General features: G+C 54.0%; 1 protein-coding gene across 4 annotated transcripts; it reads right to left on the minus strand.

The window, feature by feature from the left end:
• Nucleotides 1-437: 437 nt before the first annotated feature.
• AHCYL1 (adenosylhomocysteinase like 1) lies at nucleotides 438-27,295 on the minus strand. Of its 4 annotated transcripts, none has more exons than XM_026864429.1 (17): nucleotides 27,184-27,295; nucleotides 11,617-11,728; nucleotides 11,115-11,258; nucleotides 10,276-10,376; nucleotides 9,793-9,895; nucleotides 9,437-9,531; nucleotides 8,462-8,568; nucleotides 8,263-8,379; nucleotides 7,986-8,049; nucleotides 6,434-6,522; nucleotides 5,895-5,965; nucleotides 5,327-5,421; nucleotides 5,144-5,242; nucleotides 4,504-4,572; nucleotides 3,244-3,322; nucleotides 2,658-2,778; nucleotides 438-2,516 (listed from the first exon to the last, which is right to left on the minus strand). In XM_026864429.1, the coding sequence occupies exons 1-17, from the start codon at nucleotides 27,286-27,288 to the stop codon at nucleotides 2,510-2,512; spliced, it is 1,578 nt and encodes a 525-aa protein (XP_026720230.1). In that variant the 5' UTR covers nucleotides 27,289-27,295; the 3' UTR covers nucleotides 438-2,509. The 4 variants fall into 4 exon arrangements, with proteins under 4 accessions (XP_026720230.1, XP_026720233.1, XP_026720231.1 ...); XM_026864432.1 differs by lacking the exon at nucleotides 27,184-27,295 and adding an exon at nucleotides 23,984-24,110; XM_026864430.1 differs by lacking the exon at nucleotides 27,184-27,295 and adding an exon at nucleotides 16,766-17,028.
• Nucleotides 27,296-27,301: the final 6 nt, after the last annotated feature.

A 27,301-nucleotide genomic window follows, 5' to 3' on the forward strand; every position in this document is an offset into this window, starting at 1 on the left:
GCCATCTTAGGTGTGGCGCGCCGCGGGCCGCCGCCATGTCGGGAGCGGCACTTCCGCCTTCGCGGGGAGGCGGCGCCCGGCCGCCTGAGGCCGCCATGTTGGGAGAGGCAGGAAGAGGCCTAGAACAAGTGAAATGTTTCAATCAAGCGGCTTGGGGGGCTCAGACCCCAAAGAGAGCGAGTACTAGAGGGCTCAGAGGGGAGCCAGACCCCAACAGAAGGGCCTGATGGGGTTTAAACTCCAAGTGAAAGGGCCCTGAAGGGCTCTGAGGGGGTCAGACCCCAAAATCCAGGGCCTTGGTGAGGCCCAAAAAGCCCATCTGGAGGCAACCAAAGGCAGAGCCTAGGCCAGGGCTTAAATCTCAGAACGATCCCAGGGTCCCCAAGGGAGTGTATGTGCTCAACTCTTCCAAATAAACTGCCCACAAGCACAATCACTTTGTTTTTCCTAATAGTTTAATTAGACTTTAATGATTTATTGCTCATCTGCAAGGATTAATATTGCATTCATTAAAAATCATTCATATACAAAATAAACCTCTCCCTCCCGGCCCGACGCTGCCACCGCCATCCCCGGGCTCCCCACCCCCCATGACATGGCTTATACAGAGATGGAGCCCTTAGGCCGAGGTCTGACCCTAACGTGGATGGGAAAGGGGGGGACCGTGACCCCCAAGCACAGGGGTCCCAGCGTGGGTCCCCTCACAGGGAAGGGGGATGCTTGCACTCCCCCCTCCCCCCCCATCCCAGCTCACTGAGCCAGGCATTGAGTCCCCCAGGAAGTTTAAGGGAGAGTAGAGGGAACCCTGCAAGGCAGGTGATCCCCAAAATCTGTGGGGAGAGCAAGTGACCCAGCAACAGTCCAGGAGGAGACCGGGCAGGGTGAGAAAGAATAGTCCAAGGAGAAGGAGACTGAGGGGAAGAGAGGAGGGTGATTAGAGCCATGAGCACCCCTCCCACCTTCCTCCCATCCTCACAAATGAGCTTTGCACCCCCTGGGAAACAGCAGCACCCCCAACCCTGCAAAGCCCCAGGGAGGGACCCAGCCAGGCAGCACTAAAAAGGCAGCCCCAGTCCGTGGGAGGAGGTGGCCAGAGGTGAAGGAGCAGCCCCAGTCACAGGTACACAACATCTCCATTATCTGTGTACCGGGAGATGCAGGCAGCGAGGGTCCTCCTTCCCTTCACACTCCGGCCTTGGCTGGGGGAAGAAAGAGGCAATTTGGGGAGGATAAAAAAAGCCAAGAGAAACCTCACTGGGTTGCAAGGAGCTTCCCCTGCTCTGGGACAAGCTGTAAGAGATGGAAAAGAGAAACAAGTCACCAGTGAGGACGGCAAAGGGGGATGAACCGATGAGAGTGGCTGAAACGCACTGCGAGAGGGCAGGGAAGGGCTGAAAAAGCCCAGCTCGAGGGCCGGGGCAGCGGAGGACTTTGCGCAGGTCTGTGGTGTAGAGGGCCCAGGTTGGGGTAGGGGGAAGGCTCATCTCTGCGTCCGTCTCAAAACAAAAAGTGAAACACACCCCACCCCCACCCCCCAAAAAAAAAACCCAAAACAAACAACCAAAACCCAGACACTCTTAAAACCACGCCGCGCTTCTCTCAGTGGGAGATGGGGCCGCTCAGACACAGCGAGCACCCACATACAGCAGGCAGCTGCATCCCTGACGCTTCCCCTCCTCCCCGCCTTAAAACATCTCTTTAAGGATCAAAAAGAAAAAGAGGAAAAAACAAACAAACAAAAGATGTTTTAACTCAATTAAGGTGCAGTTTGGCTAAAAAACCTAGGAGAGATGAGGATAATGCTGGGTAAGCGACCCCCGTCTGAATTCAGATTAGCACCCTGAAACAGTGAACTCCCCCATTCCCGGCCGGCCACCAAACCTGGGCCAGCGGCCACCAAACCTGGGCCACCTTGGCACAAGGACTTTGGCCAGGCTTGGGGACAGTCACCTATTCGCGAGGTGGCCAGCAGGTGCCACTCTGCTCCTAAACAGTGCTAGGAGCATTGATCTAGCAGCTAAAACTGGGCTCTTTAAGGCAATTTAGAAGTTGCAGATAATCCACACAAAGAAAGAAACATAAGGTAGAACAGCATCTCCATATCTGCAGGGATCCCGGCCGAGACTAACGCAGGCTGGAAAGGTGAAAAAAAAAAAAATTAAAAAAAAAAAAATCGCTGCAGGAATGAACTGCCCCTGGCACATCAGGAAAGAGAAACCCTCCCCGGGAGCCAGGGCTGGGAACCACCAGCGGCTTCAGCCACATGAAAGCAAGAAGCAAATCCCAGGTTGTCTGCCAAGATCAGACAGAGATGTGATCACGTAAAAGGGTGAAACTGAGAAAAAAAAAAAAAAAGTGACCTTAAAAATCACACTGATAAATGTAAAAACAGGTTCCTTTGTTGGTTTAAAAAAAAAAAAGTAAAAGGTAAACCAAAATAACAATGATCTTTAAAAATAATCTCTCTAATGTTGCCTTGTGTGGTCTGGTCCTTCATGGGTATGGTCCATCAGTATCTAGAAGAGAAGGAAGGGGACTCAGGTCGTGGGTGCTTGGGGACACAGCTCCTGGGAGCTGCTACTGTCCCAGTGCCAGATGTCCCCAACGGCACCCACTGGGTGAGGAGACAGCAGCTCCCTACCCCAGCTGACACTGACCTGTAGTAATTGGGTTTGAAAGGCCCATTTTTGTTGAGTCCCAGGTATTTCGCCTGATCATCCGTCAGTTCTGTCAGGTGGGCATCAAACGAAGGCAGATGCAAGCTGGCGACATACTCGTCTGGGAAGGGGGAGAGGAAAGAGGGGATCAGGGGGTGCACATCTCCCACTATGCTGCTGGGGAGAGGATGGACAGACTCATCATATGGCACAAAGAAGGCCAGGGCCCCATGCTGGGTCTGGCTAGGCAGTCCTTGCATCTAGCATCACAGATTCACTGTCACATAAGCCTACAGCAGAGCTGAGCCCAAGCCCTGGTGCTGAGCAAGGCTGGATGTGCACCAAAAGGCACAAGGGTTGCATGAAAAACCTCAAGCAGGAAGGCTGCAGGATAAGGGGCACCTGCCAACACTGCAGGTTAAGGAAAATAAATCAAACAACCTGCACATGTTTTACGGTTACTGCCTCTGAGGGCCTCCCTGAACTCATTTTCTCTCTGGGAGTTTTTTCCAGCCCAGGTTTGAGTTTCTCCTTACATCTGAAACTGCTGCCTGTGGAATAAGCAGTCTGGGTTCCCTTCACTCACCCATCTTCTTCGGCAGCAGGTACACGTCCTGTTTGTAACGGCCCTCGGGAGCGTTGTAAAGCTCAATCAGAGCCAGAGCCTGCAGAGATCACAGGGGACAGCCCGGGGACAGTCAGGGACAGCCACCGAGCTGGGCAGCACTGAACACCCGCAATGGCACAAAGCTCTCAGCAGCAGATAAGGGTTTGGGAGTTTGAGGAAGGGGGCAACCATTTCCAAAATACCTTGAAGGAAAGGCTTCTACTTAAGGGTATGTCCCTCCCTGGGTCTCCATAATCCCACCACCACTGGGGAAGGACCAGAGAGATCAGAGAGATGACACCCAGCTTGTTTGCAGCATCTGAGCTTAACACCCTGGGGAAAACCAGAGCACAAGGACGGAGGAGAGGGGAGCAGCTCTAAGTCTCTTAAACCATAAGGCTGCCGCATCACGCAGAAATGAAGGGATTGCTCGTTTTAAGCTGGCAGCATTGCTCCAAAAACCAGAGCCACTCCTTCAGCATAAATCAAACTGCATCTCCCCCAAGTGCCAGTTAATGCAGCTGAGAGCCTGGTCCAAACCAAAGCCCCGGTCCCCATCAGCTTGGACCGACAAATGTGAGAAGGGAATTGCCCCTGTTCGCGTGGATGTCCTCCCCCAGCCATCAGCCCCCTCTGTCTTTCCAACCCAGCATGTTCCTTCCATCACTCGCCAACCAAGGGCCACACCAGCCTCGGCTGCTCGCACAGCCAGCACCGACTGCAGATCTCAGAGCAGAAACGAATTTAATCACCGTTTTCTTTGGACAGGCAGAGTCACGACAAACAGCACAAGACATAAGCTGTGTCTGCCCAGTTGAGCTGGCACTGATGCTAGGGAGCATTTTAACCACTGACCTCCAGATCCCCAAAACTCACCCCAGGGGAGATTTTTGTGCTGTTGAAATCAAGAAGTCCAAAGACAAAACAAAGTCTTGCTTTGAGGTAAGCTTAAACCTGTGCTGAGGGAGCTCTCCACTGGCTTACAGCACAGCAGGAGTTCTGCCATGAAGCCTGGCCCATTTAATAGCTCTCCCAGCTGTAAGCAAAGCAGTGAGTTCATGCCATTAACTGCATCCCAGCCAAGAGGTGGTGGCTACAGTATTTCTGGCAGTGGTGCCATCCTAAGGACCCATCCAACTGCATGCTCCCAGCTTCTTCCAAACCATCCCCACCCCGAGGCTCGTGCAAGGCCTCAGAGCATCCTCCACCCCTTGTGCCCCAGCCCGGTGGCATACAGACCTGAGTGGTGGCTGTGATGGAGAGAACGAAGGTGGGAACCGTGGAGCAGCTCAGGTTGAGAAGACGGCCCTAGGAGACAGCAGGAGGAGTTTGCAGAGAGCTGAACTTGTCCCCAAAGCCAAACTGAATTGAGTCTCAAGACAGAAATCACCTCTATCCCCTCCCCGGGGCAGGGGGCAACCACAGCACAGTGATTCAAAGCCCACCTATGTGACCAGAGCATTCCAACTCTGACTCAGTTTCCACCCTAACCCTTAGCTTTAAGGCAGGGAAATGTTGTGGTCCCTAGAAAGAGCAAGTCCCTCCTACTGCCAGAAGAGCTCAAGTGGGAAGAGGAGACACCCAGCCAGTTTGCTGCGTGGGGAACCCTGCCAAAGCCAGAAGCAGACGGCGTTTGGCTGATGGGGATGGCTCCCAGCTCGGAAGAACAGAGCCAGATGGCACCTCTGTGGCTGCACGTGGTACACGATACCTCCCCTGCCTCAAGAAAAGTAAAAAAAAAATAAAATATCAAGAAACCGTTTCTCAAGCTCTGAACCTCCTCCTAGCACCTTTCCACCTGGTTAAATCTCTGTTATAAACTCCAGCGCACAGCGATTTCCTGAGTCAAAGCAACATCGTGGCAGGGTTCTCAGCGCACCTCAGCCAGCAGCACCACCCGCTTCCCATCCGGCCAGATGACATGATCCACTTGGGAACGGACCCGCTCCCAGGTCAGCTCCGGGGTCCGGAGGCTGGTCTGCAAGAGCAGGAGGAAGAGGCTGGAGTCACGGCGGGAGCGCAGCGGGGCAGGTGCAGCCGTCCAGGCCGCAGGCAGACTCACCACGTCGATCTCGGTGTTGGAGTGGCCCATGTTACACACGATGCAGCTGTTCTTCATCCGGTCCAGATGTTCTCTGGTCACAACATTCTTGTTTCCTGCAGGCAGAAAGGGCACAGATGAACCCAAGGCAGTGGAACTACAAACCTCTGATTTCTCCTTCCCTGCGCTCGAGTCAGAGAAGCTCAGATTGGGGCAACATCAGATGAACTTCCATCAGGATGAGCGCCCTCCTGGCTGTGACAACGGAGAAACACATAGGATGAGTACTGAGCATTGGTCCCACAAATTAACCAGGCTTTAGGAGACCCCCAAATACCCTTGGGACACACGGCTGTGATGTCCCCTCCTCCTGTCAGGGACTGAGGAGGACTGTGGCCAAATAGCAGACTGGGGGGTAGGAGGAAAAGCTCTTGCCAGAGCAGAGCTATTGCTCTTGTAAAATTAGCAGCACGTGGCAGCGAAGCGTCCTCCATCCCCAGTTCCCCCAGCACCCTTGAGACCCCCGCTTGGGAACGACTGCTCCTTCTCGGCCTGCTCCAAGGCTCACCCACAACCTTCTCATCCCTACCTGTGCAGGTGATGACGACATCCACCTGACGGATTACTTCACTCAGCTTCACCACCCGAAATCCGTCCATGCTGGCAAAAAAGGGGGAGAGGGACCACGATGAGGAGGAGAAGCCTGCTCCCTCTCTGCCCCAGGCCAGGAGGGATGGTGCTGTATTGCTGCAGCAGCTCCCAGCTGCTCACACAGCAGCCAGGCTGTCCCTTCCACATCCCCAGGGACGCCAGATATGTGAGGAAGGGCTATACAAAGGATGCGGCATCAAACCTGCTCTCACAAATGTTGGAGGAGCCTGGCGATGTGTGGAGCATTCAGCCAGCCCTGCGTGAGCCCTTGAGCAGCCTTCCCAAGCCAGCTGGGGCAGGTGCCTACTGCCTGGTACCCCACCACTGCCCCAGCCCTTCCCCATCACACCCCAACAAGATTTATATTCTCTGAGATGAGCCACAGATCCTCCTGGCTCTGCTTCAGCCTCTGTCAGGGTTTAAAGGAAGCCAGAGAGCAAACAAAGAGATGTTCACAAGCAACATGTAACATCTTACCAAGCTTGAAGAGCGCAGATGGGGTCGATCTCCGTGACGTACACGATCGCTCCCAGTGCTTTCAGAGCAGCACAGCATCCCTTGCCGACCTGCCAAGACAAAGCATCAGCGTGAAGCTGAACACAGGACGTGCAGAGCTCTACAATCCCTTCCCTAAAACAGCCCAAGCACATCCCAGGCTGAGAGATGCTCATCCCAGCCACCTGCCCCATGCCAGGAGCAGCTCAGCGATGTACCCAGCAAGTGGCACTTCTGCTGCAAGGCCAGCTCCCCCTCCATGGCCACCAGCCCTCCAGCACAGCCACCAGCTGGCAGGAGCTTTCCAAAACCAACACGCTTGCAGCCTGCAGAGCCCCCAGCACCGCAGGAGCCCTTCTGAGCTCTCCTCCAAGAGATTAAAGCCAGTCTGGAGGAGCATGCACGTCCCCCCACTTGCCTTTAAGCCAAAGGCTTTCTTTGGCATTCAGAGCTGTCCTGAACTGATCGGGGGACAGACCCTTCATCTGACATTCCCCACTTCAGCATGGGGGAGAGCAGAGCTCCTGTAACAGCACCTCTGACTCTATCCCTCGCCTCACTACAAAATTAAAGTGAAGTCTGTCTCTCCACACCACTTACCCACAATGGGGCCTGGCTAATCTGCATGTACCCATGCTCATCCCTGTTTTCTGACCAGCAAGACACTGCCAGGCAAGAAACACCTCCAGAGACCCCCTCACTTATCACCCAACTCCTCCAACTTCAGGTCTACTGACAATAGCCAGGCAGGGTAAACTGGGACTCCAACCCACATCCAAATGGGACACCAGTGAAGGTAGGACTCCCTTGTTTTGAAGAAGTCTGGTAGAACTTGGGACAGGCCCTGGAAACTACAGCTCCCAGCACAACTCATGGCTGGACAATCAGACGCCACCCCGGAGCACCTGGGTGAGAGCCAACACAGCCTCTTGTTGAGCAGAGCTGGGCTCCACTGGTGTCTAAATAAATTAGTAAGCGTGTTCCTGCTGGGAAGAGCATTTGCAGCTACTGCCAGGCCCTTTGCAGCGCGGGAAGATAAACACCCACGCAGACAGCGCACAGATGGAGGGAAGGTGTCAGCTCCCGGCTCCATGCTCTTCCAGGGCAGAATCATTTACAGGTTCGTGATACAATTCCCCTCTGCCAGAACGTTATCCACCAGCAAGATGCAGCCTGCCCCTCTGCCTCCTCTGTCACAGGCTCGGTGACAGCCAGGCTGGATGCTGAACTCGGTCCAGGGACAGCAGATGGGAGAACCCATGGGTAGTTGTAATTCAGGCCAGCATTCCCAGCAATGTCATACCTGCAGCCCAGCTAATCTGCAGGCAAACTGGGGAATCTGATGCTTGTTCTGCAGGCTCCCAGCAGGTTCTAGCAATATCTCCCTGGTAATCGCTTACCAGGTTTGATCTACTCCTATATCAAAGGTAAGTGGTCTTTGCACAGGGAAGAAGCAGGATGCTGAGCCTAGGGGAAGGATGGCACAGGGGGAGGCTGACTCACAGCTCCACCGACAGCCGCTTACGGAACTCACCTCCCCATAACCACAAACCACCACTTGCTTCCCTCCAAACATCACATCCGTGGTCCTCTTCAGGCTGGGGGACAGAGAGACACCTGTGTTGGGATTAGTCAAGCGCACACCACTGATGGCCACAGGCAGCGCTGCGCCGTGAGAGCCCCCAAAACCAGATCCTGCAAGCACACAGCAAGGGCAAAGCAGCAAAGAGCCCGATCCCTGCTCGAGAGGAGCCAGAGCCAAATCCACCACTGTGAGCGACAGCACAGAGGGGAAGAAGGGCTTGACTCACCCGTCCAGGATGGATTCCCGGCAGCAATATAGGTTATCAAATTTCTGTTTGGTGACGGAGTCGTTCACGTTCATGGCTGGGACACAAAGCTTCCCGGCCTTGGACAGCTGGTACAGCCTGGAAGAGGACAGAGGTGGGTCAGAGCAGAGAGCAGCAACCCAGTACAAGATCTCCACATCAGCCTTCCCAAACGTCCTACCTGTGCACACCAGTCACGCTCTCCTCCACAATCCCTCGGATCTTCTTGAATACGTTGGGGTATTTCTTATAAACCCAATGGGTCAGGTCCCCCCCGTCATCCAGGATCTAGAGAATGGGCAAGGAAAAGCATGGAGCAGTCAGGCCTTTCACTGGGAAAAGCACTTTACTGGGTACAGGACAGGGGAAAAAAAAGAAAAAAAAAAAAAGAGATGCATCTTCAGGCACTGATGAAGGGCTGTTTGGGCAGAGGCCTGGGGGCCAGGACTCCTGGGTTGCCCTAGTTGCCAGCAATTCGGGGTCTCCTCCAAAAAACAGAGGATTTCTTACCCCCTGCATGGAGCTGATGGATCCTAACAGGGTTTTCTGCCCCCGCTACTGCTCTGCAGCCTGGAAACGTGAGCACAGGCAGCACTAACTAAACAGGCTGAGATCAGAAGGACGCCACAACATTCATGCCCTGAAAGCAAACAGTGGAGAGGAAAGGCTGCGGGAGCTGTCACAGCCCACTGACACATGCTATCGTGTCGTTAGTGATCACAGACCATGCAGCAAGGCAGTGAGAGGCATCATCTGCTTTCAGCAAGGGAAAGGTCCCCTGCAGAGACCCTCTTGCCTTGGGAGAGCGTGGATGGGATCTGTGTCGAGAGAGGAGCAGCTGGGGCAGCTCCTGCAGGGCCGACCCCAGCGGGGGGAAAAGAGGTCCCGTGGTTTCTCAGCTCGTTGGCAGCTCCCATGCCACCAGGCTGCTCCAGCCCAAGACAGTGTCTCTGCAGCTCCTCCAACCTCCATGGTTGCCCCCAGCCCAGCTCCAGCTGCTATTCTCCATGACCCCCACTTTAATGGGGGCTCAGAGGCCTTTGCAAAGCCAGCAGGTGCCCAGGCAACCCCAGCAGGACCCCAGGGAGGGAAGGGTGAGGAGCATGCAGTGACCACTCCATGGAGGAAGAGGAAGGGCTGGAAGAAGGCTCATTACCATGTTGGCTTGCCAGCCATCTACGTTAACACAGCGGTCAATGCACCACCAGAAGTCATCCTCTGACTCCCCCTTCCAGGCAAACACAGCAACACCTAGAAGAAGATGAGCATCCTTGGCATCTGCTGCGTTTGGCAAAGCTCTCTCCTGCTTGGCCAGCTTAGGAAAGCCATGGACAGGAGGGCCAAGGGGCGACACAGAGCTCAAACCACAGCCCACAACAGGATCAGACCCGTTTATCCCTCCCCTAGAAGATATTTGGTCCAAACCACCCCTCAAACCAGCTGTCTGGGACAAGGCTGCAGAGCCAGGAGGGGCTGGAAGGGCTCTGCATCCCCAGGCACAGCTGTACTCACCAGCTTCTGCTAAAGCAGCTGCCACTTCATTCTGGGTGGAATAGATGTTACAGGCAGACCAGCGGCACTGCGCCCCCAGCGCACACAGCGTCTCGATCAGCACCTGTGAGACAGCGGGGTGAGAGGCAGGACTGGGGCAGCGGTGAGGGGCCCAGGCACAGCCCTGCACAATGGGCGGTGGGGGACCCATCAGGGACCGAGGGACCCTTCGGGGACCCATCAGGGACCGAGGGACCCTTCGGGGACCCATCAGGGACCGAGGGACCCTTCGGGGACCCATCAGGGACCGAGGGACCCTTCGGGGACCGGCTCCAGGAAACATTGCCCTGGGGAAACACACACAGCAGAACCTTTGCAAAGTGTTTCCAGAAATGTGAAGGTGCATCTTCGGATTCCCCAAAGCTGGGAAGCTTAAGAGACTTTCTTCCCCCAGGAAAAGCTGGTGTCTCCCACCCCAGACACCCCAAATAAGCAGCCACTCACCGCAGTCTGTGCTGTAATGTGGGTACAACCCACGATTTTAGCTCCAGCCAAAGGCTTCTCCCCTTGAGCACGTTTCCTGAGTGAAATCAGAGCAGACATGTCTGCAAAAGGAAGAGAGGGCTTTTAATGATGGCTTCATCCAGAGAGGCCCCTCTCTGCCAGCCCTGCTCTCCTTTCCAGGGTCTCAGGCTACATCCAGCCCTAGAATTTTTGTTATAGTTGTTACACAGACAAGGAAAAAACCCCCACATCCCTGGCTTGGCAGGTCTGTCCAAAATGGGACCAAAACACCAGTGCCATCTGTCACAAGGTACTGCCCAAGGAAGGCAGCTAGGGACAGTCACCAGCCCTGCAGCAGAACAGCATCAAGGAGAAGCAGCTAAAGAAGCTGAGAACAGTGCTGCCACATCTCAGAGGAGCTTCTTTAAATGTGCCTGGATTATCTTTTTAGGCTCTGGTAGCATGCGCCCAAAAGGTGCCCGAAAGCGAAGTTACCCAATCACCCCCCTGGAAATGGTAACTCAGCTTCCCACAAGCCCCAGGGGGAAGGGTTGGGACTGTCAGTTTTCATGTTTCTGAAGGTGTTGTAAGATCCTTGCCCATTGAGGTTTCTCATCCAAAGCCACCAGAACATTAAACCCTGCAAGAGCTCTGCTGCTGTTAGAAAATGGATGCCTCATGTTAATGTTTGCTCTTCCCCACATCATCAGCTGATCTGGGGGGGGTGAGGGGTAAAACAGGGTATTCAAGGCTGTAACAAGAGTTGTGGGAATTGCCATGGCTCAGTTCCTTGTCTCTGGAGAGCACAAAGCCCCACAAACAGCATGCTCCACTTTTACCTTGTTCAGCGATCTCGATCTCCCGGCGCCCAAACTCTGCCTGCTTGATGTTCTTCACACAGAAATTGCTGCTGCCTTTGGAGTTGGTTTGTTGTTTCTCTCGGGGGGACACCTCGTCATCGGAGCTGTCTGTGTAGGAAGCAGCTAAAGCCAGGAGAGGAAGGTGTGTTACCCTAGGTCTCAGAGACCTCCTACCCTTTTGGGTGGGTTTCAGTTACGTTTCACTTCCCAGCTTTCATGCACAGACACTCATGGCTCAAACTACAAATCTCCTAAGGAAAGTGAGTGTCCAGAAGGAATTCTGCACTCTTGTTCTCTAAAACAACCCAGAGATAGCTGGGTTATCAACTAGTAATCAATACCCAAGCTTCAGGAAAGCCCAGAATTATTCCCTCCACATCCAGCATGGAGCATCCTGACAAGCAGGTGAGCAGCGTGTTCACGCGGCACCGATGCCAGATCTGGGAGAGGATCAAGCACTGACAAGGAGCCTGGCACCTACCAGAGCTGTAGCTGTCAGTGGAAGACTGCGAGATGGAGCGGGACAGGGACCGACGGCCCGTCTTGGTTGGAAACTTGGTGAACTCCTGCATGTCATCTGCAAACTGGATTTGCTGAGAAGTGCAAAGGAAGAGAAGTGCTAAATCAGCAGGTGCTCCTTACGGCATGTCCTCTTTCCAGGCTATACGGGCCTGTGGGTCCCTCCAGTACACCTTAACTGCTGTAGTCACAGAAATAAACATCATCAAATGCATCAAGGAACAGATCAGTGGCTACATATGCCAGAAATTAAACCCCCTCCTCTGCCTGATCATCTCTGTCACCCGAATGTTAAAGATTTGACACTTAACACCTGAAGACAAAAAGAACACCCAATGAGGCTTGAAACATCTCCTTTAACCCACCTCTGACTCCCTGAGGCTCCTCCAAGAAAAATCAGATTGCTTGTACAACACAAATACTGTGCAGCCCTCCAGACAAGCCTCGCACAGGCAGAGACCCTGCTCCCGACAGACCCGTCACAACTGGTCCCAACGCATTTCTGCCCAAAAGCACAGCAGCAAGGAAGCTGGGGTGGTCCCAGCAGAAACTCAGATCCCTGGTGCTTCCAGGCCCTTCCCCAGGAACAGAGCATCCCGCAGGTTAAAAACACAGCACCTCCTTCCAAAACCGACACTAAAAGCAGAGAGAAAAAACCTCAGCCAGAGAGAATATTTCAACAAAAAGTAGTTGACATTGCATTGGCTTTCAGTCTCCTCAGTGTTACAGATGTTTCCATTGTAAGAGAAGCCCTAAAACAGCCACCCCTCCTTCCTCTCTCGGCCAGAGGCAACTTAAGGCTCCTGCACCTACCACCAGCACATCAAATCGAAGTGCATTGGGCTGAAAGGAAGGGAAAAATAGCCCCAAACTGCTCAGCTGCTGCACTCGCCCCATGTGATCAGCCAGCAAAAAGCCCTATTACTGCTTCTGCAAGAGAAAGACAACAGAGATGAAAGGGAATTAGGAAAAGCGCCAGCAAATCCAGCCTGATGACCCCCTCCTCGGCACACTGCCATGCAGGAGACCCTAACAAAGATCCCCAACGTGGCCTCTTCCCTCTGATCACATCGCTGCAGGATTTAATTTTGCCACTTAGCAGGGATGAGACATCATTGCAGGGAGTGGGATTAACAAAGCATCCCCACAGACCCAGGAGATCTCCAGAAGAGTCCTGAAGAAATCAAAATGATGGAAAGAGACAGGCCACAGTGGCCTCAAGGAGGGGTTTTCCATGCCACAGCCATCCCAAAAGCTCCCTGAAAGCTTTAATGCGGGAAACAGCCTTCAAGGGTAAACGAATGAAACTATTTACTTGAGATGATCTGGCCCAGAAAGGAGGAATCTGCATACTCTGGGTCTGGGGTGTCTGCAGCACTAGTATGGCTTTTGGGCTGTAAAATGGAGCCACGGTTCCTGAGGAAACCCAGCTGATGGGCCAAAAGCAGCATTGGTATTCTGCTCAGGAGGGGAAACAAGGACACGAAACCCACTGCTCAGCCCAAGGGAGGACATGGGGGTTGAAGAGGGGAACAGACTAGCACCAGATCAAGCCCATCACCACACCCAGGCAGGCATCCCAGGCATTTTTGTGGGTGCTGCTTGCTAAAAGTTTTTTAGCCAGCTCCTCCATACCGGACACATTTCCAGCCTGATATCTGCTTCCCAGAAGACACCCGTGCGGTTCTGACACAAATTGCATGAATTTGCATTCGTGAAAAGAATGGGAACGCTAAATGGGAGTTCGCAGGTTTGGTTTTGCAACTGGCTTAGGTCCTTGGGTGCAGAGGGAGGAACCGGAGGACATCATAACCTAGAGCACTGCTGGAAGAGCTGGTACGAAGAGATAAGAGGTGCAGAAGCACTCTCAGAGCAACACCAAGCAGGTAGCAGTGGTGTCCTCAGGGCACAGGGCTGGAGCTGGCAGGCACAGCAGTTTCCCAACCAAGGAATGATATTGCTGGAATTTGTTCAAGGTCTGTTGCTTGGATCAATCTTTCCTGGATGGCCTAAGAAAGGCTTGTGCCACTTCCGTGCTGGTGTATTGCTTATGGGCATTTCCAGGGCGGGGGGAAAACAAAAAAAATCAGTAATTTCAGAACAGCAAGATTTCCACCCCTTCGCGCCCACCTCTTCCTCTGGCAACTCATCAAACCAGAGGGTGTAAACATGCCCCGTAAAACAGCTGTTGGCATTAAAATAGCTTAAAGTGTTAACTGAGGAATTTTCTCCATCTCAGGGATATTTCCAGGGAAGAGGTGAACCCAGGAGGGTAAAACCAGATAACTCAGACTTTGCTGCTCTGGGCTAGGATGCAGGTGGGTGTCTGTCCTTGCTTAGAGCATCCAGGACACAGGAGCCCCAGGTCAGAGCATTTCCCTGCGGTGAAACGTGCTGCCTGGATGGTCTCGTGGAGCAAAGCTCGTTTGGGATGCGATAGGAAGGAGAGGGTGGGATGGAGGGCTGCTGCGCTTCACAGCTCCACACCATCCCCACACCACCAAGACAACAGAGATGTACCAGACACTGTCATCCCCTTCAAGGGACTGGCTCGGGGTGTTAAGCCAGCTCCAAGGCACAGTTTTGAAGAGAAATAGCAGTTCTATAAACCGGGGGTTTGAATCCAAGGGAGGGGGGGGCGAAATCACTGCTAAGGAAATCAAGTGCTGAATTAACCACAGTAATCCCCACCGTGGCTTTACCAGAGCTCATCTAAACTCTGCAGCTTAGCAAAATCTGCCCTGTCTAAAATTATCAAACATGGCAAGCAGCTTCCAAATCGAATGAACCATTCACACATCAAACCCCCTCCAAGCCCAGCAAATTAACATAGCGTCCGGCAACCAGCCGTGAGGAAGATGAGGAAGGACAGGGGGTGCTGTGTTCAGGCGAAGCGACCGAGGCAACAGGCGACGCATGTGACCATCGGCTGCGTTACCTTCCACGTGCCGGACTCTCTAGCTGCATTAAAGCAACGGAGAAAATCTCGTAATCCCTTGGCTTGTCATGGGAATTTGAATGAATGGCATCCCCGGCCGGGGGCTGCGAGGAGTCGGCTGTGGCTGGCCGGAGCCAGGCTGGCTGCGGCGAGAGCAGACCAGGATCGGGACCGTCCGGCTCCTGAGAGCACGATCGCGAATCACATCCCAAACTTCATCCTGCTGGAAGCAGTTTTTCCAACCGGGTGGAGCACAAGGCTTTAAGAACAAGGAAAATATTTTTTTGTCCCAAGAATTCATGACCAAGGAGGCAAAACAACACAGCACCGATTTCTCCACACAGAAACTGAGCGGGGGTGTTTGCCAGCATCGCCACCCCTGACAGGAGGAGATGGGCCGGGGTCCTGATGGAGCCCTGGGCCAAATCATTAGCTCCTGGCTTGGTAGAGCGGGGGGTTTTTGGGAGATGCCTAGTAGTAAAACACCAGGATCCAACACCTCCTGCCAAGTTTTGGCAAAGCAACGCTGAACGCTGCCCACTCCCAGTCACACCTGCCAAGCCAGAAGTACATTTTCTCCCCTTGCGAAACCTGGTGCGACTGTGCTCATTCCCATGCAGATCTGACGCTTCCCAAAAACGGCCACTCGTTTTCAGCTCAACCCACCCTTCCATGCCCTGAGTCTGGCCGGGCAGAAGGAACATCATCCTTGCTGATACAGCACCCCAAAAAGAATCAAATGAGGTTCTAAGGACCCCCAGGCCCTCTCAAGGCAAAAAAACTTGCCACTTCATTTGCCTGCACCGTCTGGTGCTTCCCAAAACCACCATGAAGTGAAACAATCGGCTTCAGCGAGCCTCTCCCTGCATTGTGAGGTACCTGCCCACGCATAGGCACAGTGGCCAGGCAGTCCTGAACCCAGCAGCACACGTGCCCCCAGCACATACAGCCGCGTTTGTTTAATTATTACAACATATGAAGGGCAAACAGATTCCAGATCTGGACTGCTACCCCCCAAACGAACCAGCAGCTCGTGACTGCTGGGTGTGCCATCCTCAATGGTTTATCCTACGTTTTTCCTCAGCAGTCAGGCTGGGGAGCAGCTTTCTGAGCTTACCGAGAAGTTTCCCTGCTGCCTCTGAGCTGCAGAGGACTCTATAAATCCATCTGGATTTACCTTGGGCACAGATGAGCCAGGCACGTCCCTCTCACAGAAAACAACCCCACTTTGAATTTTAAAACTCTTTCCATCCCCAAAACAGCTCCAGAGAGAATGCTCAAGCTCCTTCACCATGCTACACGTCCCCAATTGTGTCCTGTGCAGCTTCAGGGGGCAGCAGCGGAGCAGGTTGCAGAAGGAGAAGGCGGTTTTGGAAAACATCCACCAATTCACAGCCATCCCCAGGGCCCCACCAACCACTGACCCTGTTCACCGAGGCACAGGCTCCACAGGGGAAAGGACACGTGCTAGGAAGCAGCTCCAGGCTTCCATATTGCCACCACCAGATTTGCCTTAGCAACCCTTTTTTTTTTTATTATTATTATTTTTCATTAGGAATGTGAGGGGTAGCACATCCACAGTGGTGTAAAAAAAAGCATCCACTTCTGTCCTGGAGTAACTGGAGAGTGGGGAGGGGAGGTACAAGAGCAGGTTTTACACATCACCCAAGATAAAAAGGAAGCAGTGAGTCACCTAAAGCCATCCAGCTTCCTAAATTTCCTCTACCATGTCCATGGACGTGATGACACAGCGCAGTCACCCAGGAAGAAACAGCAAGATCAGAGCAGAGCACATTCTCACAGCAACACAACTGCCTGGAAAGCAAGAAAATCTCCAACCCACTTCCACCCTCCCAGGAGAAAGTCTGGAAGAATCCAGGGTCCTGGGACCTCTCCTTGGACTGCAGAAAACCAGCAGCAGAGATCAGGACTACTCAGAGCAGCCAGTTCCCCTTATTTAATCTCCTTTCCCAAACAAAAACTCTCTGGCAGAGGCTAGGAGGGCACTGCTGGTTGCCCACACTGCTAAGCCCTGACATGCCCTGTCTTTTAAGTTCATCATTTCTTTGTCATTCCTGGAAATTCAGCCAGACGAGAAATGCTTTATAGCTCAAATCAGCACTCATCCTCCTCACCAGCCCCACTCGCACAAGACGTGACCAGCAGCTTGTTCCAGGGCTGAGTTTTGCAGATCTGGAGATGAGCCCCTTCTCACACCCAGGCTTCAAATGCTGAGGATTCGTTATGTGCAGAAGAACCGTTTCATCCTGGGTAGCTGTGGCTGGTTTCTCACGAGGACCTGGGTCCTGCCACACTGCTGAGTTCAGGCATTTCTAAAGGACAAGTTGTTTTAATCCATGTATTTGCAGAAGCGAGTTGTCACGTTCAGTCAACGCAGCAGCAAGGGAGGGAAGAGGCTCCCAGGGGTTGAGGTCTCTCCAGCCAAACATCAGCATAGGAAAATAATAAATAAAATAAAATGACCAGCATGAGGCTTTTCTTCTATTCTTAGGTCAAAAAGAAGAGATGAGCAGCAGGTTTGCTTGTGCCACCTCCTCAAAGAGGGGACAGCACTCTTCCAGGCTTTGCTCCTGCAATCAGCAGGTCCCAGAGGGGACCCCACACTTCGCAAGCAGAAGAAAAGAGCCCTCCCCAAAACCCAGGACAGCCTTCTGCCACATTTGCCCTGCTTGGGCCGAGGGGCTGAAGCCACCCCAAGCCCACTCTCCACAGGTTCCCAGCGTCTCTCCCCTGTGCTGGCCCCGGGGCTGGCAGCAGTCCCGCCGCGTGAACCAGTGAGCGTGGCTGTGCCAGGGCGCTTGGTTTGTTTAGAGGACTTGGCTGCTGCTGTCCTCAGACCCCCTCTGCCCCGCTTCCAGGCTGGGAGAGCCAAGCCCCTGTTCCCACAGGACAGTGTCTAGACAAGGGGCAGGGAACCTGCTGCAGCTCCCAGCCCTCAGGCACGCAGGGGGTGCAGCTCCTGCTCCACAACCCGACAGGATACGTGTATTTTTGGGGTGGAAATCAGCAAGGCAGACATGGATGTAACTCTGCTGTGAGGTTATGTAGCCCTGGAGGAGTATTCCTGGACCACAGCATCCCATAAGGGTTGAAGGAAAGGAAATCTCAGGTTCTCGGAGAAGAGGGATGTGGGCAGCAGGATCGCTCACCATCCCCACTCCCATATCATGAGCAAGGGGAGGTTTTTGAGGTGGATTTGGCCTCATGATTCACAAACCACTCCATTTTACCACCTCCAAGCTCCAGCCAAGCAAGACAGCACATACCTAGATGACAAGTGGCTGCATGAATTCCCAGGAGTCTGTGGCCAGGCTCAGAGGACAACCAGATTTCCAGTTCAAATCAGCTCAGCAGCAAAAGACACCCCAGCCAGAGCACGAGGCTGGGTGTAGGCGGGAGGGGGCTGCATTAGCAGCACCCATGGCTTCAGCCCCACCGTGCTGCAGGGATGCTGGAGGAGCAGGTCAGCAGCCGGGCGCTCAGCAGGCATCTCCTGATCCTCCACACCCACTGGCAGAGCACCAATGGCCCTGGAGAGAGCTCCAAGTGGCACGGCTCTGGCTAGAGAAGTTTTATGGAGGAACAGGACCTGCTTCTGCCTCAGGTGTGGCTTTTGCAACAGGACAACTTCCACCTGACAGTTCCCCCAACTCAAACTTTTAGAAAAAAAACCTCAAAGTGCTTCATTCAGACAACACAGATGGGAAGAGCTGCCTGAGGGTGCTGCTCTGCTTCAAGGATCAAAGCACAGAGCTGAATCCAGCGCTGCTTGGATCTGTACCTGTAGCTCACAGAGGGTTCACAGGGCAGGTTTTTCCTCCCTAGAGAGGCAGAGACCTGCCTGGCACTCTCCCCACTGACTCCCTGAGAAGGAACCACAGCCAGATCTCTGCCTGGAAACCTTTACACCGCTCCCAACAAGGAAATAAAGAGCACTTAGGTCCTGGCAAAGTAAACCGGCCAAGCCCTGATACCAACCTCCATCCTTCACTAGCAGAGGAGGGCTGGCTGGGTAAAGCACTGGTGGGGGCAGAAAAAACGTTTCCATGAGTACAAGAGGAGAATTAAGGACTTTCACACAAATCCCAAAGCTCAGCAGAGAAGAAGAAACACCCGGAAAGAAATGGGCCCATTCCAAAGATTAATAGGCTGGAAACCACAGCAAGATCTCCGTCATCATGGGAATCACTGTAAATGCTAGTTAAAGGAAAAATAAACAGAAGGCGGGATTAAATAAAATAAATGTGATTTTGAGTGCCCAGCTGTTAAATAGTAACTGGGAATAACTACTGCCTTATAAACACCTTGGGGTCAAAGGTGCACTGCCTCCAGCAAGAGCAGAGGGAAAGCTCCCCACCAGCAGATAAGGCACCACTCCTTGGACTGCGGGAATTGAGGCAAAGGCTTGCTCCCGGCTGGAGTGCAGAGGGCTATCTCCTTCACAGCTGGATCAGCAAAGGTTTGAGAGCTGGGATCTTTAAGGGCACTGAACTCCCATCAGGTTAACCCTACGAACCCAGCACGGCTACCCGGATGGGGAAACAGTGCTTTCGGCAGCACAAAAGCAATCAGCTTGGTTTGCCGGATCATTAGCTCACACACACATCTCCCCCCGCATCAGACAGCCTGGAGATATTAAGGTATGTGGAGGAGAGACTTGGAAATAGGGGAAGCACAGCCCAGAGGAAATCTTTAATGGGTGCAGAGGTGGCCACGATGGGTTTAAAGACATCCCAGACTTCTTGCCAATGAATTCATCTGTGGTGCCCATCCAGCAGTGTGCCTGTGGCAGAGCAAGTGTTTGGGCAATAAGGTAATGGGTATTAACTGGAGTTACCTTGCTGGGAGCACTGCAGGGACAGGACTGTGGGTTAAGTCATTCGCAGCCGCTTGATAGACAAACAAGGGACGAACGGCCTCAAACGGGCAGGCTGACTGCTTCGGAGCTGGAAACTCGTGGAAATGTATTTGTGTGTCATAGCTGATGGGGAATCATCTTTAGTTAGCAGCAATTTTTAAATTAATTAGAAAACTCCTCTACAACCACAGCTGTGCAAGACCAAGGGAACACTTGGAAGTGCTGTCAGAGGGCTCATTCAGCTCCACCACATGGGTCTGACGCAAGGGTTAGACACAAAAACAAATTGAAAAACCCAAACCTCTCCTCTGTAATACTAAAGCAGCCCTTGTGTTTCTGGGGAGGGATCAGCCTACCCGGCACCCCGGTGCCCCACCTGCCTCCTTTTCTCCCCCAGAACTGGCTTGCAGAATCAAAGCATTTCAAGACCTCTTTTGGTCTTTCAAGAGACCAACACAGCAACCACCCCCCAGGAGAGACTCCAGCTACTCTCAGCTACACCTCGAAGACCCTCCATCCCTATGCCACGGCTCTAAGGGGAAACACCCGGCAGGATCAGCATCAAAACAGGAGCAGCCTGTTTGAAATACATCTCAGAGAGCCAGGAAATACAGCTGTGCAACTGGAAAATTGGAAATGCATCCTCCCCGTGCCCCTGCCCTGCCTAATCCCTAAAAGCCCCTGACAGTGGTATTTCCACAAGTGCATCACGTAGAGCTGCCCTTTTCTCATTTACCAATATAACTCTGTTTTCAGCCCTGGAAAAGACTTCAGTTTTGATACATCTGGTTAGCAAGGCAGAATAGAAACCCCAGGCTTCAGCTTAGGCTGTTCACTGCTCAGAACTCAAAGGAATCACTACCAGGACGGACAAACATCACCCTCCCGGGCACCGACTCCTCATGTCGGAACAAAGTCGACCCCTTCCTGCAAATAGAGTTGATTCAATTAACCCTCTTTCTTTTAAATGGGGCAGGAAGGATAAGAAGCGACATCGTTGTGGGGTTCGCAAGCTTGGAGGATGTTTGGAGAAGGGGTTGGTTAATGTAGGGCAATGCAGGCTCCGCTGCCTGCAAGAGGCTGATGGCTCCAAGGTCAACAGGGATCAGCCAGATGTTCTCGCTCCAAAACATGCCCAGGTTGGATACAAGCCTCTCCCCACGGTGCAAGAAATGTGTGATATTCGGGGCTCCCTGTGGGGAGATGAAAGGAGGAGAGACAGAAAACAGCAGACACAGGTTCAACCTCACCCCAGGCCATCTGGAAGGAGGAAACCAAAACATGAATTTCAGCAAGGCAAAGCCAAACCCAGAGGAAGCTCCTTTCCAGGCTGCCTACGTTCTCTCTCCTCACAGAAGGAGCTATTCCCTACGCCCACACCTTGCAGATAAAACCAGGCTCCCACAACCCCCACCCAAATCACAGCTCCTGAATTAAGGCGTCTCCTTCTCTGCCAGGCACGAGCGGGTCCTGCCAGCGAACTCCAGGTCCGCAGGAGGCAGCCAAGGGGAAGCTGTACCCACCTCGGAGGGCCGCGGGAGCCTCACCCGAATTACAATGCAGCCTGTTTGACAAGCTGGAACATCATGTCCTCGGCCACCTAAGTTCTTTGGCTGTCACCAACCTGAAGTAAACAGATTCTGCAGCAGCAATGAGCTCGTTACCAAGGCCACCGTATTGATCCCAAAGTGTAATTAAAATTCACAGTTCAAGCAGCCCAATGCGACAGGGCAACTGGGGCAGCTTCCTAAAGGCATGAATAGCCCCAGCTTCCGCATCCCGCCTCCTCAGAGGCAGGGAGCCCACAGGGAGAGATTGACTGCTCAAAAAACACCCCAAGGGGCAGCTTTCTCTTTGAACCATCAATCAAGGTGCCTTAGAGCACCCGTTCCCCGTGCCATGCCCTGCCAAGGGCTAACCACGCTCAGATGATGCTTAGCCCAAGGCTAGAGGGGTACAGTGCACATCAGGTTCAGGCGCTGCCGAGCATGGCCAAATCCCCAGAGCTTTGATAAGGGGCTCGAGCATACCCCATGGAGATGGTAACAAGATGCTCCTCCTTGGTGGGACTCCCCGACCCTCCTACAGCAGCCCCCCACTGATCCAACCCACAGTCCCATTGAGAAAGCTCGGGGTGACGCTCTGTGGAACCATCAGCACAAGGTCCTTTGCACCTGCAGCTCCACAGGGCCAGCAGGAGGCCCTGGGACAGTCACCTCAAACGTCACCACCATCTGCTGAGTGAAGGTGAGTCAGAGTCCCCAGATAAGCAGCTCTGATCAAAGGGCTCAGCAGGAAACGCAACAAGCCCTCTGCAAACGCAAACGTCGTTCGCAGGAAACTCCTGATGATAAAAGACACAGCCAGGCATGAACAAATCTCTTCAACTGAGTGCTGAGGCCCACACCTCCCCCTGCTCAAACACCTGCGACGAGGCACTCGCTGACTCCTTGGAGGAACAACGAGGACAGGATCCTCACCAAAGCCCCACATCGAGCCAGTTGGTTATCCAAAAGGATCAACTCCAACCTGGCCTTGAAGAGCTGCTTCCCAGAGCCAAACCTCTAGCAGGGAGCACAGGAACAGGCTCCAACATTTGCCCTGGGTGGAAAGCACAGTAAAAACTGTCTAGGTCCCAAAGAAAGTATTGTGGTAGGCCAGTCCCTAGCAGAAGATAATCTTGCATTTTGGGAAAGGCCTAAAGAAAACACCACGCTTCTGACGCTCCAGACCTACCTGCTCACGTGGGAAGGAGGCTCCCACCAAGCACAGCAGGGCTCACAGGAGAGCCAGCCCTGCTCACATGGGTGGCCCCCACACCCCCACCATCAGAAGATGACAAGAGACACTTCTGCAGTCTGGGGAGAATGAATATCCAACTCATCTCCCATCTCCAGAGCCCAGAGATCAGAGTGGAAACCCAGCCTAACTCACAGGAATGCAGGAGGAGAATGGAGACGCAAGAGACCCATGCCCTGGCATGTCGTTTTGAAGATGGCTTGTGTCGGTCAGACCTGGAAAATCTCCTTTCTTCCTGCTCTCTGGTTCAGTAACTTAATTAAGCATCTTCTGGCCTTGTAGTAATGCTGGGTCACAAGGACAAAGCTCCCCTCTGGACAGCAATGAGACCCTCCAAAAAGCCAAACTACTAAGGACCCAAGAGTGTCTTACAACAGAAAGAATTACAATTCTGTCACTTAATACAGTACCGCCAGTGACCTGTCTGCTCCCAGCCCCCAGTAAATCATCTCTGTTTAAAACACCCTCATGGTTTGCTCTCAGCACAGGTCAGGTTATGACCAGGCTCAGCCTGTGACCATCTAGCCACAGTGTGTGATCACTTATGAGGCTTCTCCTGCACCCCAAGAAAGGCCAGACCCATCCCAGGGGGTCCTTAAAGAGTAGGATGAGCCATTCAACACATCCCAGCCCAGGCACCTCATTATGAGAAGGAAAAACTACAGTGAGAGGAGAGTGAGAAAGCAAAAAAACAGAGGACTCGGGCAAGGAAGCTAAAACAGTTGAGTGTATGGCATATGGCTAAACTACCAGGCAAGGAGGTGGTGGCCGCTGCCCTGGACAAGCACACAAAGGCAGAGGAGGATTTATGAGCAGCCAGTGTAGGGGATGAAATGAAAGAAAGAGGAAGAACAAGTGACTGCAGGAGCTCCATCACTACAAACAAGGACAGGCTCATCCCCCAACAGACCAAAGGGGAAGGTGGTTTATTAGCACCCAGCCTGGCAGAGCTGCAGGGACCTGAAATGACTCGGGACTGAGAAAAAAAACAGGGAAGAAACCGCAGTTCTGGGAAGGGGCTGCGTGCAGGGCAGGGAAGCAGCAGGCTGAAGCAAGGTCAGGCACAGCTCAGGCAGCAGGAAAGCGGCTCTGCAGACAACAGCAAAAAGCAGCAGCAGAAACGATGCTCAGGAGAAGGTGTCCAGCCCTCCCCAGGGGACAGCAGCTCCCCACAGGCTCCATCCCCCTCTCCCCAGCCTTCCCCTGCTCCCATCTCCTGCCACCCCCGTGCCAGCCAGCACGCAGCTCGGCTTGCTACCACTGCAAAGCTGCAGCGCTGTACAGCATTAGCATTCCCCGCCGCACAGCCTCCGCGGGACTCCGCCGGTGCCAGCATCCGCAGGGGCACAGCACCAACCCAAACACACCGGCCGCAGCCTCCCCGCCTTCTTGGGGCACGTCGTTGCCCCGTAGCTCATACTCCCCGAAAGCAAATTCGAGGTTTTAGCCCATTTCATGCTCCAGGCATGCTGCATGAGTAAGCAGATCTGTCTGCGGAGCGGCCGTCTGTCTGTCTGCTGGCACCCAGGTGTGAAGGAGCCCGCCGGGTGGCGATCCCCACGCAATAAGGACGCAGCGGGGATCGGGTGAAGCGGCAGACAGGGACAGCATTTGCCAACCCCTCCCCTGCTTTGCCACAAGCACGGCACCACGTCCTTCCCGCTCGAGGGTACCCACGACTCGGCTCAGCCAGGGGTTTAAGGCTCCGCTGACCAGCTGACGTGAATTCAGAAAGCAACTGATGTCAAGGGCACCCGCCGTCTCCAGGGAGGCAGAAGAGCAGACGCCTGGACGCAGCAGTGATGGCACGCAGGATCTGGAAGAGTACAACCTGCCCCCGAGCCCTCCTGTCAGCCCCACACCCTTATTCACTTAACCCAGGCAAGCCACAAGCCTCAGTGTTCCCAACCTTCCCCAGCAACACCAAAGCACACACTGGAGAAAGTAGAAAGCTCAGCATCACTTACCTCTGCCTTTAAACCACTCCCTGCCAAAGAACCGCCTCGCTCTGACCAAAGCTGGTGTTATTTTGCTGACAGCCCGATTTCCCATAAACTGCAGTGAAAAAGGAGCTTCGGTAGAGCCAGGCAGCCCCAGCTCTTGTGGGAAAACCCCCTCATTTTGACAGCTTCATTCACCTCGACTGCACTGGCTCCTATTTAAATCCAGAATTGATCATATTTAATCTCTTAATCTCTTACCTCCTGCTCTTTCACTTTTTCACCTTAAACAAGTCACTGACAGGAGAGGAAACAAAGACATCAGTGATCGCCCAGGATGGCGGCACAGCTTGGGCTCGCTCCGGGCGCCCTGATGCAGCCTGCCAACAGCAAGGAGGATGACAACTTCTTCTCAGTACCCGTGGGGCTGATGTGCCCCCAGCTACGTCCAAGGTGCTCCCCCAGGTCCGAACTGGGCACGGAACACTGGCGGGCTCACGCCGGCTCTTCCGCTGCACACTGGCACGTTCCCCCAGTGCCAGCCCAAGCTGGAAGGCTTCTCTCTGAAAAGCTATTCAGTGGCAGGTCACACAGAGGAGACAGAGCCTGCACCAACCTTGGCCACACTCCCACCCTCCCCATCTACAAACTCCTTACGCAAACTGCATCAGCAAAGTACAAGAAGTCCAAAAACCCAGGGAGAGAGCTGCTTCAGCAGCACACCAAGACTTCCCCACCCTCAATGCTGGTAAATTACCTCTCAACCATCTTCTTCGCTGGCCTCTGACCACGCTGAGAGCTCTAGGGGCAGCGAGCACAAAAGTCACTTCAACTTGCATTGAAACAGAATTGTTTTAATGGTTTAATTGCGATCCTGCTTTGAAGGCATCTGAGCTGGGGGCACTCAACATCTTATCTCAGGAGGGCAATTCTCCCTTCCTAGTCCTTTTATCCTTCTGCCAACGCCTTCACTATTACAGAGCACTATTCGCAGTAACTAGCCAGGCAAGGAAAACAGTGGCCCGAAGCATTCTGTTCCTTGACCTCAGCTGCTTTGCACACTCCCCAAGATCTCCCTGCCTGCCGACGTTATCAGCCTCAAATGTCCTGTGTTGCTCTGGGCACTTTTAATATCATCACCCAGCCAGGAAAGGCTGCAGCAGCTGCCGAACTGACCGTGGCTCCTCGTGCTGTGCAACAAGCCCATGTGGGCAGCAGCAAATTCAAGGTGATACAGCATCCCTGAAACAGAAGCAAACTTTGCCTCTGAGGATGCTGGCTCAACTCCCTCCTCCACATACATCACATTTCTTTTGACGACGCATATTTTGGCCCCATAGCATAGTTCAGGATTAGTAGCTTGCTCTCCCCTCTCAGATCAGCTGGCTGCAGCCTCACTCACACTGTTAGCTCCTCAGCTTTAAGGAGGACAACGGTAATGAAAAGGTGAAAACAATTCCCAAGTTTGAGCTGTGCTGAGCCACTGCTGGAAGAGAAAGATCCCAGCTCTGCATTCCTCTGCTCCTTCCTCCAGGCTATGTCCATATAAACAGGGCTGGGGCGCAAGGAGAGCCTCCAGACGCCTGCTCCCCTGCAGCAGCCATCAGCCTGGGCAAGGAGAGATGCCTCAAACACAGCTACCTGACAGGAGCCCCTCCACAAGGGTCAGACGCTCCCCCAACCCCACTGCTGGCCGGAGCGGGCGAGAAGAGACATTCCCCCTTTCAAAGAACGTTTCCATTCCTGCAACTGCTTTGCCTTTGCTTCCAGAACGGAGGCAGGCGGCTGCAGCCCTGGGGGGAACACGATGTTCAGCACAGCAGGGACCTCCGGCCGCAGCTGCACGGATCCATGCAGCGCTCGGAGCACAAATCCGCCTCGCTGGCAGGACCCGGACTTCAGCAGCACATTACTGAGCCTGGCACGGCCACACCAAGCTGGGAGCACAGGTCTCCGAGTGCTCCCCATCAAAAAGCCAGTTATCCAAGTTAGTGGAGGTCCTGCACCCTGCCAGGGTGGCACGGCCAGTGCTCGTCTGCCTGCGGTGCCATCCATACACCCCAAAAGGTGTTATCCAACCCCCAAGGGGTTACACAAGCAGGGCCCACACCACAGGCAGCGGCACCGGGAGATCTCAGGAGCTCCTGTGAGAAGGCCTTCAAGAATGAAAGGGTAAAGAGGTGACTGGGGAGAGCTCGGCACCCAGGGCTGCGCTGGCAGCCTCTTCCCCAAGCCCAGACACGCTTCCACCCCCACTTCCAACAGACCCCTTGCCCCAAAAAGAGCTCCATGCTCCCAATTTCCTCCCGCCGCCCTTCAGAGCGACCTACAGCAGGATCTCCGGGTGACTGCTGTCAGCTCGTCCTATTTAACGGGTCCCTCTCCTCTGGCCCCACTGCAGAGCACTGTCACCCCCACGCACACAGCCCCCACTGGGGTCCCAACACACGGGGTACCCCGACCTTACCTGCCTGTCCCCTTGCCCGGGGTCACCCTGTCCCCCAGGTATCCCTATGGCACAGTCAAGCCCCCCCACTCCACTCCCCAGCTTTCTGTTCCCCACCTTCCTCCCCCCTCGAGCCAAACCAAGCCCGGCCCCAGACCCCCTGTCTGGGGACACGTTTCCCCCCTGCTGGTGCCAGCCCCCATCAGCACCCCCTCACCCCCATCCAGCCCAGGGCTGTACCCCGATACAAAGCTCTCTCTCCTCAGTACCCAATCCCTCCCTATTTCACCCCAAACTGGGCCAGCATCCTCCACCGGGCTCCTCCACCCCGGCTTGGTACCAGTCGCCTCTCGACGGTACCAGTCCCCGCCGACTTCCCTCCCACTGAATGGGGACAGCCCCCCCTTCCCACTCACCCCTCAAACCGGACCAGTTCCCGCTTCCACATTCCCCCCCCGCCAGGGCTGCCCTTCCCAGAGCCGGGCCAGCCCCTCCCGAACCGGGCCAGTCCCGGCCGGTACCGGTACCTTCTTGGGGGCCTTGGTGACGGTGGCCATGAAGGAGTACTCGGCGTCCTCCACCTCCTTGGCCTGCTTCACCTCCTCGCCGCCGGCGGGCTCCGACACCGACATCCTGAGGGGGAGG

The sequence above is a fragment of the Athene cunicularia genome (genome assembly GCF_003259725.1).
Source record: "Athene cunicularia isolate RWA chromosome 26 unlocalized genomic scaffold, athCun1 chr26_part2, whole genome shotgun sequence".
Classification (NCBI taxonomy): domain Eukaryota; kingdom Metazoa; phylum Chordata; class Aves; order Strigiformes; family Strigidae; genus Athene; species Athene cunicularia.